At 48.5% G+C, this 14,895-nt stretch overlaps 1 protein-coding gene across 2 annotated transcripts in view; it reads right to left on the minus strand.

The window, feature by feature from the left end:
- The window catches only part of gon4l (gon-4-like (C. elegans)), a 28,159-nt gene extending 13,626 nt beyond the window's left edge, over window positions 1-14,533 (minus strand). For both annotated transcript variants that reach the window (XM_036135667.1, XM_036135665.1), the window contains exons 1-13: window positions 14,431-14,533; window positions 11,264-11,387; window positions 11,039-11,175; window positions 10,887-10,961; window positions 7,853-7,903; window positions 7,743-7,781; window positions 7,574-7,675; window positions 5,190-5,288; window positions 4,995-5,114; window positions 4,687-4,915; window positions 1,203-1,304; window positions 1,089-1,129; window positions 248-336 (exon numbers count right to left, since the gene is read on the minus strand). In XM_036135667.1, coding sequence (XP_035991560.1) covers window positions 248-336; window positions 1,089-1,129; window positions 1,203-1,304; window positions 4,687-4,915; window positions 4,995-5,114; window positions 5,190-5,288; window positions 7,574-7,675; window positions 7,743-7,781; window positions 7,853-7,903; window positions 10,887-10,961; window positions 11,039-11,175; window positions 11,264-11,387 — 1,208 coding nt within the window. In that variant the 5' untranslated portion in view covers window positions 14,431-14,533. The remainder of the gene's footprint in view (window positions 1-247; window positions 337-1,088; window positions 1,130-1,202; window positions 1,305-4,686; window positions 4,916-4,994; window positions 5,115-5,189; window positions 5,289-7,573; window positions 7,676-7,742; window positions 7,782-7,852; window positions 7,904-10,886; window positions 10,962-11,038; window positions 11,176-11,263; window positions 11,388-14,430) is intronic.
- Window positions 14,534-14,895: the final 362 nt, after the last annotated feature.

The following is a 14,895-nucleotide window of genomic DNA, read 5'->3' on the forward strand; positions in this document are numbered from 1 at the left end:
ACAATGACAGACGGTCAGAGCCGCAGATTGAACCGGCAACCCACCAATTGCAGGATAAACTCCCTAACTACTGTGGCCCCATAAATAGGGACAAGAAGGCGTAGAAATGTGAACGGATATAAAGAGACAGAAAGATGGATAAATAATATGGAGAGAGACATTTCTCAGCGTTTAGCTCCACTGGCAGAGAGTCGGAGCCGATGCTCATGAAGATGCTTCAGCACTAAAAGCATTTTCATTTAGTTACCGTAAAGCCTGGGGGATGTTAAACTTAGGAGCAGTCACTGATGGGGCCTCCTGCTCCTCCTCCTCAGCTGGAGCCTCTTCCTCCTGGAGCTACAGAGGATATAAGTCCAATAAATAAATAACGGACCAGACCAAATCACTAAGCCACAGGCTTGAACCCTAACTGCTGAAAATTCATCAGAAACCAGAATACCTGGAGTACAACAGCAAACTGGGGTTTAAATGCAATCCCAACAAATCTGGGTCTTTTTATTCTGAAAAACTTCTCAGAGAACAAACAACTAATGATCAATGTGTGTCTCTTGCAAGCTAAAAGAACAATTGCTGTGTTTTGGACCAACAAGGCTGATTTCATACTTTAGTTTCTCCTCTAGAAAAGGTTACATGTGTTAGGAAAGAGAAACCTGCAATGTTTGAAAAAGTGTTGGGACGAATGAATGAATAATTTCGTTCCACCAAAGTTAATCTAAGTTAATACTTTCATATTCCTCTGCATGAATAAAAACATTATGATAATGCCCAGACATGCAGAAATCCACCACCTTATTTAGTGAATATGTCTGAAAATGTGTATGAAAAAGCAGAACTTATTAATCATAACCCCTATTTATCCGATAGTCCTTAACTTAAATAATCTTCCTATGTTCTTATGGTTCACTTTGAGTTCTGTCGGAGCAGTTAGAGTGTGGCGTTGTTATATTTTAGCGTTCTTTTGATCCCGTTCTTATTTTAGTTGTTGGTTTGCCTTTTCTTTGTACTGACCTCTGTGTGAAACATTGTGTTGTTTGATGTGCCATTTAAATAAAATTAACTTTGACAAGAAATCATAGAAACAAACTCACAGCTTCAAAGAGTTCCTCCAGCAGCTCGTTAACTTCCTTCTCTGGAAAAGAAGCGCAGTCAGAGACCACCACCACCCATCTTAACCTCCACCACCACCACCCAGTGACACCTACTGGTGATCTGGACAGCTCGGTCCGTCCTGTAGTCCTCCACGTCTGGTTCATCTAGGTCATCTAGGAAATTGTACTCGGGATCATCGTCATCATCAGCGTCATCTGGGGAAAAAGCACGTTTCAGTAACAAAAATCTGCTGAGGAAGCTTCAACTATTCTGGTCCATCAGAGTTTTCTGCTCGCCCCCCTCTGATGGTGGGTTAGGGTGAAGAAGCTGCACTCCTGTCACACTTTGCCAATACTTTCCTACAGGCCTGAGCTGGCTAGAGAACAAGCTAGAAGAACAGTCTGCAGAGAAACTTCCTCAGTCGTCTGACCACCGCGGTCTGACCCTGCAGGGACAAGAGCAGGTAACCTACACCTGTCTGAGTGTGACCCACTGCAGGAGTCAAGCTGTCTGTGCACATCTGAGCATACGCTGCGGTGTGCGTGTATAAAGTGGAGCTTCATCATTCAAATGCAGTTAAAATACTTTATTAATGCCAGAGGGAACTCATGTTATGGGGTTTCTTCACGGAGTTGTAGGCGCTGACGGCTGCAGGCAGGAAGGATCTTCTGGAGATTTCTGTCTTACAGCGGATCTGGAGCAGCTCTGACTGAAGACTCTCTGCTGCTCTACAGCAGTCTGATGAAGAGCATCCTCAGGGTGGTCCATAATGGTCTTCATTTTAAGAACAATCCTTCTTTGCTCAATCCTCTCCAGAGGTTCTAGAGGAGTCCCCAGAACAGAGCCGGCCTTCTTCATCAGCTTGTTGAGCTTTTTGAAGTCAGCAGATGATGGTAGAGGAGATCAGGCTCTCCACACAGACTGATAGGTCTGCAGCATCTTGCTGCAAACCCTGAAGCTGCCTGAGGAAGTCCAGTCTGCTCAGTCCCTAGACAGCTTCACAGCTGCACATCCAGTCCAGTCAAGAATCTTTCATCACCGCAGTGATATTTATTTTTTAGTCTGGCTGCGCTGGTCAACATTTACTGAGAAGCCAAGCGTGCAAAACAGTCTTTAGGGTCCGCTTGGACTCTTACCGAGTTCCGAATAATATGATTTATAATATGATTTATTGTGTTGCATGAATTAGTCCCTTAAAGCTTCTTTGTTGATGCATTCCTTTAGATTAGATTAGACTTTATTGTCATTACACAGGTACAGGTACAAGGCAACGAAATGCAGTTTAGGTCTAACCAGAAGTGCAATAGCAGCAAGTGCAGGATAAACAATGGTTCCATAAGTACAGGACATGATTTATTACTGAATAAATATAGAGATGGATACTATTCCTGCCAGCAGTTGAAGAAAATATATTTTAAAGCTTTACTACATGTCTATAGTTGCACTTTGAAAACTTGAGTTGCTCTGCAAAGTTTTTATAAAATTGACCTGGAGAAGCATCTACATCTTTATAAAAGTCTATGTGTCTAGAAAAGTAGAAGCAATTCTGGCAATTTTTGGTGACAATACATACGTGAAAAATGCTTTTACATAAATTAAAATTGTATAATTGTCTTCTCTAAGCCCCAGTGGGTGGAGGCAGATGAGCGTTCACACTGAGCCTGGTTCTGGTTCTGCTGGAGGTTCTCCTCCCTGTTAAAGGGGAGTTTTCCTCTCCACTGTCGCTTCATGCATGCTCAGTATGAGGGATTGCTGCAAAGCCATCAACAATGCAGACGACTGTCCACTGTGGCTCTACGCTCTTTCAGGAGGAGTGAATGCTGCTTGGAGAGACTTGATGCAACCTGCTGGTTCCCTAATATAGGACATTTTTGACCAATCTGTATAATCTGATTGATTTTGACTTTGGAAAGAGCCTGAGATGACACGTTTCATGAATTGGCGCTATATAAATAAAAATTTATTGAATTATTACAATTTTTATGCATTATTTGTATGTGTATTTAATGTTGCATATGCATTAGAATGGTACTGCTAAGGCATTATTAATATTACCTACTTTATTAACTAAAAACACAAAAAACAGAAGATGGAATTTTTAAAGAACAAAAACTAATTAGAAACTAATTAAAACTAACTTAGAAATACCATCAGAAGATTAATATGGGGCCAAAAAAGCATTCCAGTCCACATGTGGGTTACTTGCTCAACTGGTCTCTATAATTAAATTAATCAAGTCTGAAATGACCATGAAAAAGAGTCTAATATCAAACTTTGGCTTTCTGACCATACGATCACACAGAGACACTGGAGTTGGGGATATGATTCTGCAGCCTTGTTTAAGTGAAACGCATAATACTGCATTCCTGATATTCTAGCTAGGTCCTTGTTGGAGTACATCCAACTTGTTTCCCAAAGATCTCACATTGCCCATAATAATCAATTGAAGACATGGCTTAAATTTCCTCGTTCTCTCTCTCCTCCTGCTCTGCTCCCTCTGCGCCTCCACTTCAGCTCATATGGACTTTGGGGCATTATTTCAGCTTTTCAGATGTTAATCAGCTGCTCCCAATTGTAAAAAAAAACAACTGGTTACACATCATAATGTTACTGTTTTTTTTTAACCATACTGCGCTCACCCCGGGTTCTTTTACTGAATAATGTTGTGTTTCTATTGTAGACTTCTGTAGGAGTAAAAAGACTCATGAGACCATAATTATATTTACCATATTTAATCTAAAAGGCAGAGAAAGGCTTCAGTTCAACAAATGTCCCAAAATGAAAGAAAACCAACAAAAAATGTTCAAGCAGCTCAGCACCAGTGGAGAAAACCGTCCAGCAAAAATTACCTTGAACCACAAAAAAGAGGAATTCAAGTTTCTTAAAAAAAGATTTGCAGAATAAAAACAATAGAGCTACTCCAACATGCAGCCACCTTGAGCAGCGCAATTATAGAACCACAAGCTATGTTAACATGCACAAAATTCAACAATCAGAATAAAATGTATTCGGATTAAATAATCAGATTGTACCGTTTATATGGTCACACAATCAATTAATCCGATCATAATGTGCGTGTATATGCACCTGGCTTTATTTACAATAGAACCACTCTGACATGCGCAGTTATCAAATGACCCTAAGAAAAACACAGAATAAGTACTTCCGTCTTATTTTCTCAAACCTAAAGGTTGTATCAGGAGCCGCTACAGTTTTGCTTCCCAACGTATTTCCGCCACTCACCAACGTGGAAATACGTCACGTTTACGTCGGGCGCACTCAGCTCTGTTTGCCACATTCACAATAACTTTATCCTGACAAGCGTTTACATGAACGGATTATCAATTGGCATAAACCTCTCTATTCAGATTACAATCTCATTCCTACTGATCTTAATCTGATTGGCTTGTTTACAGGACGCATTTTTCTTCTGATCAGCCGTTGATTGCTATTACTTTTGTCCTTGTAAATGTAGCTATTGATGCGTAATCATATTTTATCCATCCTGGCCTCAGAGAGCAGGGACACCAGGGAAGGTCTACCAGCCACCAGACGCTGTCAAAGAGCTACTCCCTGAGAAGAAGCATGACCACTGACCTTCAGGTCCAGGGGCCATGAGACCCTGCAGCCACTTGGTCCAGTGACGGTCCTCCTCCAGCTGGGCTGGGCTCTGGTCGTACATGTCAGCGGTGATGTCAGGGGCCAGAAGCTCCGCCTCCAGCTGATCCAGAGGTATGTTGACCAGAGGAAGTTTGGAGCGTGTTCGGAACGCCAGACATCCTTTGTTACCGTCGTTATCATCAGCTCCTGGCTTTCGTTCCAGGGTCTGAGTGAGAGAGAGAGACAGGTGAGAGACAGACAGGTGATGACGTCAGACAGAAAGAACGCAACAGGTGAGATGTTACCTGGTCAAAGGTGAAAGCAGAGCTGCAGTTTAGCTCCTCTTCCACAGCATTTAGTCTCTCAAGGAAGGAACTCTCAGAGGAACAACAACAGGAAGCGCTCCTCACTTGATCTGCAACACTCTGAACGACAAGCCAGGGATCAGAGGTCAGAGGTCAGGTGACCAGAACACACTCAACAACGAGTCGTCAGAGTACCTGCACAGGTTGCTGAGTCTTTTGCTCGGGAAGTTCATGTGGAGGGCAAGCGTGGGTTCTGGGAGGTGAGGCAAGGCTGTCAGCATCACTGAGAAACATCTGCACACAGAACAGCTGTTTATCACCACTTTGACCCATTTCTACTGATCCATCAGCATCAACACAGTCTGATCACCCGTCACAAAACCAGTCGTCATGGCACTGCTAATCAGTCGCCACGGAAACGCTGTAATTAATCATAGATCCAATTTCCCAGGCATCATTCAGAGGAGGTCTGGGACCGTCCTGGACCAAACCAGGACCACATCCTGACCTGGTGTGGCTCCACACAGTCATGTTGTGATATTAAACACATCTTTACGTTATTTAATGTTAATCACACAACTATCGTTCTGTTAGATATTATCCGGTGAATATCAGCCCGGTCGGCCAATATTAGGACAATAGTTGAAAGTCACTCGACGCCAATTGCTCCAATTGTTTATTATCAGAAAATCTTCAGCAAAAGTCTTCAGCTGATCCGCTCATCTGCTAAGTCCGTCACCTTCTGGCTGAAGACACCAGCACTACCACCAAACTGACCTACAGGGCAGGATGACGGTCACCCTTACACTCAGCACTGTTCTGAAGGCTCCATAACCGACATCGACTCCATTTACAGGCAAACATACTAAGCAGAACCACACTAGGGCCCACAGAACCACAGGCCTGGTGTGGTTCTCCTCTAGTGCCATCCTAGCCATCCTCCTAGCTTAAAGCCTTTTGAGGTGCCGTCTCCTGGGGACCTACATGTGGAACGGACCTGCTAGGCATAGTCCAGGGTTAGACTGGTTCAAGGAGGATGGCCTTCCAGGGCTTAAAAACAGCAGCGCTGCAACTGCAGGTTGCTCAAGGTGAGCCGCTAAAACGGACAAAGACTCCTGGATAGATGTCGCAACGTTCTTAGAAAAACTGAGCAAAGGTCTGGTTGATTTAAGGCTGTCTGTTGGGTGGGGGAGGGGGGGTAACCACTTTGCCCATTCCTTCATTTCAAATACGTCTCCATAACTGTGAAATCCTAGCGGCTTGGGCGAGAAGGCCTGGCTCTCTGCTCTAGTTCAGCCCAAAGGTGATCCATCAGGTGGAGGTCCAGACTCTGCAGCCTGTCATGGTCAGCAGCACCAAACTCTCCTCCAGGTCTTTATGGACCTTGCTTTGCGCTCTGGTCCTCAGTCATGGTGGGAATATGAAATACTCCAAAAGCTGAAGCGTTCAGAGCTCCTTTCACTGGAACCAAGGGTCCAGCTGAGGAAAAATAAGCCACACCTAAAGCGGCCTCCACCAAACGTTTCACTTGGCACAATATTTAGACGAGTAACTGCCAAACCCAGACTGGTCCATCGGATTACCAGACGGGAAGCTCTGGAGTCCAGTGGTGGCGCTCTGCTTCACATCTGGCTGCTTCACATCTGGGGATGTGTGTTTGGAGGCAGCAGTCGGCCATGCAGCGCTCTATGCATGTGAGCTAATCTGAAGGCCACAGGTAGTTTGAAGGGCTAATTCTGCACCTCAGCATCTGCTGCCCCGCTCCATCAGATTATCTGACCCACACTTGGTGCCAATCACTGCCACTTTGTTCTAACACTGCTGACTGGGGAATATTCATGACTGGACTTGCTGCACAGGTAGCATCCTATCACAGAACCACGCTGGAGTTCCTGAGAGAGTAGAAACAGTCTGCATGGCTGCTGTTTTATATACCTGTGGCCATGAAAGGGATTATTTGGATGAGTGAATAATTTGGCTATGTACTGCCATTAGACAACCTGATAATGAACACTAATTAACTGACACCAAGCAGCATGTTGGTGTTTTGGCCTCCGTGGTCAAACCAAACCTCAGCAACTTTGGTGTCGTCTTTGATTCTGCCAGTTAAGAGGATTCTCATGAATTAATCACAAACTCTTGTAGACATCAAACTTTAAATGAAGATGGTTATTCTTGCTTTTATCTCGTCTCGTCTTTTATTTTGTTGAAGGTGTGCAGCCAGTGCTGCTGCAAAGCTTTAACCAACACAGGAGCGTTTTAACATGTTAGTCTGTGCTGTAGAGCCCTGGAGGCCCAGCTGCTGCCTGTTTCTCTGGCCTTCTACAGTTCTTCTCAGACTGGAGAGTGTCGACTCTGTTGCTTCTGTTCAGACGCATTTATTCAGATTGGCTTCTAACTAGTTTTATGCTGTATGACGTTCCCTGAATGCTGCGTTTAGCTTTTCTATTGTTGTCTTTGATGCTTGTTATTATTGTAAAGAACTGAAACCTGCTAAATAAATACGATGTGCTCTCTCACTTGGTCTGTGAAATGTTTTATGAACAGACAGGTGATTCAGTCCATCATCCCCCGCTCACCTCCTCGGCCGTGTCCTCCTCCTCCTCTTCAGCATCAGGACAATACTCTTCATCAGAGGAGTCTTCATCCTCCTCAAGATCGATGTCAACGAACTGAGGCGGCTGCAGGAGAGAGGCGGTCAGAAGGACAGCGAGACAGGAAGTGTGTCCAGAGGCAGACGACGTTTACCTTCAGCGCGCTCACAGCTGGAAGGCCCCAGTTCAGGCGCTGCAAACAAACACAGGATTAACGGCGGTTCTGATCAGCAGGGCTGATGACAGGAAGGATGTGCTGCTCACCTGTCCCTGCTGTACAGCCTGTTTCAGTCTGGACCGGGTCATCTTGGGCTCCTGAGAGAAAACACAACCTTAGGCCAGAACCTGCACCCAGAGAAAGGTGAATCTGCAGACCGATTATTGATTCTGCTATTCTGGATCCTTATGCAGAATCTGCTGAGACCTGAGACTGGATCAGCACCAAATGCAGGACGATCAACCCATCATCCATTTTCTCAGGCATCATCCAGAGGAGGTGTGGGACGGTACCGTCCTGGACCCCCCTCAGGACCCCCACAGGACCCCCACAGGACCACCTCAGGACCCCCACAGGCCATCGTCCTGGCTCTGATTGGTCAGTTTGGAGCCGTTCACACATGAGTCCGATGTAGGCAGCACTTTAAAAGAACGAGCTCGCAGAATAATCCCTCACCGTCTTATAAGCCTGGCGCTTCGTCAGGATGGATGAACACAGAATAGTCAGTAAAGTCGGCGAGAAAAGCTCCCGGCCAACGTCAGGCTAGCTGCTATTAGCTTGACACACACTACGCGGTCAACGGGCCGGCCCCTCGTCAGGCTCCATCACACGACGCTCCTCACACTGAAAATCCACCACTGTGGAAACGAGTGGGCCGTCCTCCTGCAGGAAACCACATCTGGGCCGTTTCCACATGAGAACTCCTTCCGTTAGGGATCTTTTTCTACGCGACTCCAGTGGGAACCGCTTTCTATCAACGCTCGTCCCAAAACAGCAGCTCAGTGTCGGCTGGGACTCTGCATACGTGGGGCGCATGCAGCGTCCAGAGGCCACCATGTCATCGCTTAAGGTCCGGCTCGCATGCAAAATAAACGGGAAAATAAAAACGGCTTCTATTCTGGGACCCGGTTTCAATAAAGCTCGTTTAAGGTCTCCCAAAACGCAGCATCCACGTGGACACAGGGCCTAAACGAGGGAAAGCCTCTGCAGACCGTATCTCCCCCCCGTGGGAACGGGGCATCGGTTTATTTCTGCGGCGCCTAAACGCAGCACGCCGTCTCCAGACAGGCTGGTGCAGACTTCCTGTCAGGAACCAGACCTGCATCCAGACCTGGATCCAGACCTGCAGCCGTCCTCAGCCCCATAAGCTTCTCAACCAACTGGGCCTGTTAGCCCCCCCCCCCCGCAGCCAAAGCTTTGTAAGACGTTTGATACACAGCTAAATGGCATCTTGTTTAAAGCGCTGCAAAAAAGAAAGTAGTTCTTTTATTGTTTCAGAAACAATAAAGCAATAAACAATAAAGACTGTTTGTGATAAAATGGCCGTGGCTCTGCGTTAATGTTGGTTGCTAAGTAACACTGCAGCCGTTTCTTTCTGGCTGATTCTGGATGAGACGTGCTGCTGTCAGCCAAATTATGAGTGTACTCCCTTTTAGTGACCAACATTTCACCAGAGTCACATAGTAACAGTAAAGATCGTTGGTCGTTTTGGTCGTCCAACGGTCTCTGGCGGCTCGTTAACGGGCTCTGGCGGCTCGTTAACGGCCTCTGACGGCTCGTTAACGGCCTCTGACGGCTCGTTAACGGCCTCTGACGGCTCGTTAACGGCCTCTGACGGCTCGTTAACGCTCTCTGGCGGCTCGTTAACGGGCTCTGGCGGCTCGTTAACGGGCTCTGGCGGCTCGTTAACGGGCTCTGGCGGCTCGTTAACGGCCTCTGACGGCTCGTTAACGGCCTCTGAGGGGTCGTTAACGGCCTCTGGCGGCTCGTTAACGGCCTCAGACAGCTCGTTAACGGCCTCTGACGGCTCGTTAACGGCCTCTGGCGGCTCGTTAACGGCCTCTGGCGGCTCGTTAACGGCCTCTGACGGCTCGTTAACGGCCTCTGGCGGCTCGTTAACGGCCTCTGACAGCTCGTTAACGGCCTCTGACGGCTCGTTAACGGCCTCTGAGGGCTCGTTAACAGCATGAAGAATCACTTGTCCGCCATGTTGCTGACGTTCAGCGTTCATAACTAGTTTAGCCGTGTGTCCACAAGCTCTAAACAAACCCGGTTCTTAGACATAATCACAGTGTGACATCACTGGGTATCTCTTTCAGTGATCAGACTGAGGGAATCTTTGCACACCTGCTTTCTCCACAGCAGCTCCTAGGAGACCCTGAGGCGGCCCCTGGGGCCCCTGGACACAGAGAAGCTGCTTTTATGCTCAGCAGAATAGATTATTGCAAAGCTATCTGTGAACGCCGTGAGGAAGCTGCAGCTCTGCAGGTCGCTGCTGACCAACAACAGCGGCTCCCACTTTGGCTTCACCTTCCTCTCCGGATCTAGACGGACCTGAACGGCCTTTTCAGGTAAAAACACAATATACGTTTTATGAATCATTCTCTATTTTGAAAGAAGAAATTGGACGTGAAGGAAATGAAGAAGTGATTGTAGATCTAGCTAACAGTCTATGAAGCTTAACAGTGGTTTACTGTAACGAGCTCATTTTAGGTTATAAAATTTAACAAAGCTACACAACCCTCACACGTTCTCTCCTTTGTCGCTTTAATATTCCTGATCTGATTCACAATCAGACTGGTAGTTTATTTGGTTTAAATTAAACACGTCAGCTCTGATCTAAAACGAGCCAGTGGTGAAGCTTTTATTCCATGCCTTGTTAAAATAACGCTCCTTAACTTTGGGTTCTGCTCTTTTCTCCTGAGAAACGTTTTTGTTATCTGCTACCGTCACACGAGCAACATAAAGCCCAAAAGTTCCTGTTTTAATTCTGTTCCTGAATGCATTTAGAAAAGAGCAGCGACTGCGCACTGCTGCCCCCTACAGGCCAGCTACACAAACTGAATGCAGTGTGTTCAGATTTAATTAGCTGGAGCATTCTGCAAGCTCAGCACTTTTACCACATTTACCCGCTTTCAGCCAGAGGCGGGGCTGAATCCCCCCCCCCCTGCAGAGCTCCACTTCAGGCTTCGCTAGCAGCTTTATTCCTCAGAGAGCTGCACCCAGCAGCGCCTTAACTCACAGCATCTGGTTACAACACGGCAGCCACGGCGATACGCAGGTAATCGGGTCAGAACTCACAAACATGGGCAGATCCTGGGTGTCTCTGATGGCGGCTTTCATCATGGCCACCACACGCTCGTGTGTGATCACCTCCTGCAACACACGGACACTCGTTACACCGCGTGACACGACCAGCACCACGCCTGCGTGTCATGACCTCTGCTTCTCACGTGTAGGATGGCGCGCACGTTCCTGGACGTCAGGTTGTGCCGTCTGGACTTCCTGTCCAGATCCACGTCCAGCTGTCCCAGCTCTGCGTCGCTGCACTCGCTGGTTTCCATCGCGTCTTCATTTAGCCCAGCATGTCCTGCACATGAGACGGAAAAGAAAAGTAGCTCCACCCAACACACCTGCCTGAGGCCCCGCCCCCTGCTGCTGAGGCTGGGAAAGCTCACCTGAGCCAGGTGCTGCCTCCTCTTCCTGGACCTCCATCCTGGTGTCCTTTGTTCCTCTGCTGCTCTGCACGCATTTTACACCCAGAGGACAGAAGCTGCGCTTGGCTGGAAGGCCGTGATCCATCTGCAACGCACCAAACAGTCGTCTGAGCGCTGGCCTCAAAGGAGCAATGCGTGATATTTCACCTCCAGGGGGCGCTGGTGAGCCACGCCACACCTGCACCTGCTTTCCCTTCTCACCGCCGCCTCCTCCTGTGTGCATGTTTGTCACGACGGAAACGCCACGTTTTAGGGCTGGGGGGGGGGTGTGTGAAAGGAGGAGGCAGCGGGGGGGCCAGGAAGCAACGGGGGGCAGCGGGTGAGAGGGGGTGGGGGGGGGGCTATAATGACGTTTTGCTTATTGCTCCTTTAAGGAAATACCATATTTGGAAAACTCCTAGAATCCTAGTTTTGTGTTTTTACAAAAACCCAGTGTGAGTCGGTCTGAAGGCGATGCGGTGCTCTTCTGTTGACATCATGGGTCTGTAGTTAGATTCCCACGGGTCTCCTGGCAGCACGCCTGATCAAAACGCTGAAAGTTGCAGAAAAGCAGGAAATGTGCAGATGTTACTGCAGACTGACCATCTGGAGACGTTCTGATGTCATGAACCTACTTCAGAAAAGCTCCCTTTTCCAGATTACAGACCCAGACCTTGAACGCACCACGATGCAACCATGGAGGCTAAACTCCAGGTCTGGTGTCCTGCAGCCTTCAGCCGGTTCCCTGGTCCAACACGCCGGAACCAGACGGCAGAATGTTCTGCAGTGAGGTTCTCCGGCCTGATTATGTGACTCAGGCGTCATGAAGCCGCTGCAGGAGTTTAACCCCCTGAACTAAACGCACAGGTGAAAGGAAAGGAGGTGCAGGAGCAGAACCGCTCCAGCAGCCCGGGACCAGCTGAGTTAAACAATCCTGATTGGCAGACGCTAAATATTAATAAACCAGAAATTATTTCCTTATCAGGCCGTGGAGCAGGATGGCTCTGGGGCGCCACGCCGTCAGTCCACCTCACCTGTCCAGCTCACCTGTCCAGCTCACCTGCCAACGCAGCGACTCTAGCTCAGGTAGCCCCAGGTGAGGTTGTCGGGTTTAATCCCGTAAACGTCCTCCTAGCTGCTGCTGTAAAATCAGCATCTCTGGCAGAAATAACTGGGATCCGATCGGCGATCAGGCGGTTCTGGTTCCTGGGTGGAGAATGGAGCTACAGAACCGGAGCATTTAGAGAACCCGGGTCAGCAGAACCTAGTCAGAACCGAGCCCAGCAAGCCAGAACCCGTTTCTGTACGGCATAAACCTTCCCTGTCCATTAAAATGTGTGTGTGTGTGTGTGGGGAGGGGGGGGGTTAGAGGAGCGGTTCTGTTGGAGAAAAACGAACCCAACTAAGCGCCTGTGGTCAGACCAGCGCCGTCTGGTTTTATTCTGTATTTTTAGACATATTGACTGAGTTCTGCTGGTTCTGGACTGACGCCGTCAGCCGGGCCTCTTCCAACAGTTGCTGCTACGCCAGGAGAGGACGGCTCCCCATGTGACCTCGTTAAAGGTGGAAGCTGGACCATGTGACCTCGTTAAAGATGGAAGCTACGGCTGGACCATGTGACCTCGTTAAAGATGGAAGCTACGGCTGGACCATGTGACCTCGTTAAAGATGGAAGCTACGGCTGGACCATGTGACCTCGTTAAAGATGGAAGCTACGGCTGGACCATGTGACCTCGTTAAAGATGGAAGCTGGACCATGTAGAATAAAACCAGAATGATAAAATAGAAATAATATTAATCAATAATTATCTAAATAATTCAAAATATACATTATAAGGTCAGCCCTGCTACGCCAGGAGAGGACAGCTCCCCGTGTGACCTCGTTAAAGGTGGAAGCACTCACACATTCTGCTTCTGCAGCCACAGCCAGCTGGGACCCTGGTTCTGGACCCTGGTTCTGGTCCCTGATTCTGGACCCTGGTTCTGGACCCTGGTTCTGGACCCTGATTCTGGACCCTGGTTCTGGTCCCTGGTTCTGGACCCTGGTTCTGGTCCCTGGTTCTGGACCCTATGCAGACTTTCTGAAGCCTATTTAGGCTACAGGCTTCAGAAAAGCATCAACAACTAACCCTAAATCCAAGAAACAGGAAATCACATAAATTCTGATGATAATACAAAAAACTCCCTGGAGACGCGATTCAATGGTTCTGTCCTATTTTCCCATAATGCAATTTGCAGACGGTCCCTGTGGGTTGGGGGACCAACAAACTCTGCACGGGGGCCAGAACCGGGGGACAGAGCCAGGGGACAGAACCAGGGACCAGAACCAGGGGACAGAGCCAGGGACCAGAGCCAAGGGACAGAACCAGGGGCCAGAACCAGGGGACAGAACTGGGGGACAGAACCAGGGACCAGAACCGGGGACCAGAACCAGGGACCAGAACCAGGGGACAGAGCCAGGGACCAGAGCCAAGGGACAGAACCAGGGGACAGCACCAGGGACCAGAACCAGGGGACAGAACCAGGGGACAGAACCAGGGACCAGAACCAAGGACCAGAACCAGGGACCAGAGCCAGGGACCAGAACCAGGGACCAGAACCAGGGGACAGCACCAGGGACCAGAACCAAGGACCAGAACCAGGGGACAGAACCGGGGACCGGGCTCCCAGCTGACTGTAGCAGCAGAAGCCGTGTTCTGCTGCTGAGTTGTGACCCAGAACAGAGAACCTGTGCATGGTTCCAGCTGTAGCGGAGTCTCTCTGTAACACGGGGCCCTCCGGTGATGGACTGGAGGCTGGACCCTAACCCCGCGGCCCCCAGCCTCCATGGATGTCTGCGCGGTCCCTCCAGGCCGTTTCAGTGACGGGTGTTCAGGGTAGACTGGTCTTACCGGGCCGGTACCCTCCGGAGCAGCTGGGTGTCTTAAAGCATTTACCGGCAGACCTGACATTTACAACCCGCACCAGGAGCTCCGGACTGGGGCTTTATCTCTGTTACCGCCTCGCTGCGGCTAACGAGGCTAAGCTAACACAGCGGGCTGCCCGCCGAAACACAACCCGAGCTCCTTAGCTCGCTGTTCGGCGCCAGCATCAAGGATCAAAACGGGGAACCGGAACCAGAACTGGGTCGACGGTCAAACAGAACTCACCGCAGAAAGCAGCTCCGCAGCTTGTTAGTCCATCATATCGGCGTCTTCTTCTTTGGTGGGAAACACGCCTGGGATGCCGGGGTGCCTCCTGGTGGCCCGGATGAGGAACTACAGATGCAAAGAAAAAAACATGTGCCCCATTTCACTAAGCGGGGTTAGTTGGGAATCCAGAGTAAGTTCTGGGTAGAGTGACAAAAGCAACTATTCAATTCAATTCAATTTTATTTATATAGCGCCAATTCATGAAACATGTCATCTCAAGGCACTTTACAGAATCATAATCAGAATCAAGTTTATTGCCAAGTAGGTTTGCACTTACAAGGAATTTGACTTGGTGTTGATGGTGCTGACAAAACAAAATAAAATAGAATAGATATATGTACACAGAAGCTGTATACACACAGTAGACTGTGTGTTAATGTAACACAGAAGCTTGTAGTCCTGAACGGGGGAGAGAGACAGTGT

Source organism: Fundulus heteroclitus, chromosome 3 (genome assembly GCF_011125445.2).
Source record: "Fundulus heteroclitus isolate FHET01 chromosome 3, MU-UCD_Fhet_4.1, whole genome shotgun sequence".
Lineage (NCBI taxonomy): Eukaryota > Metazoa > Chordata > Actinopteri > Cyprinodontiformes > Fundulidae > Fundulus > Fundulus heteroclitus.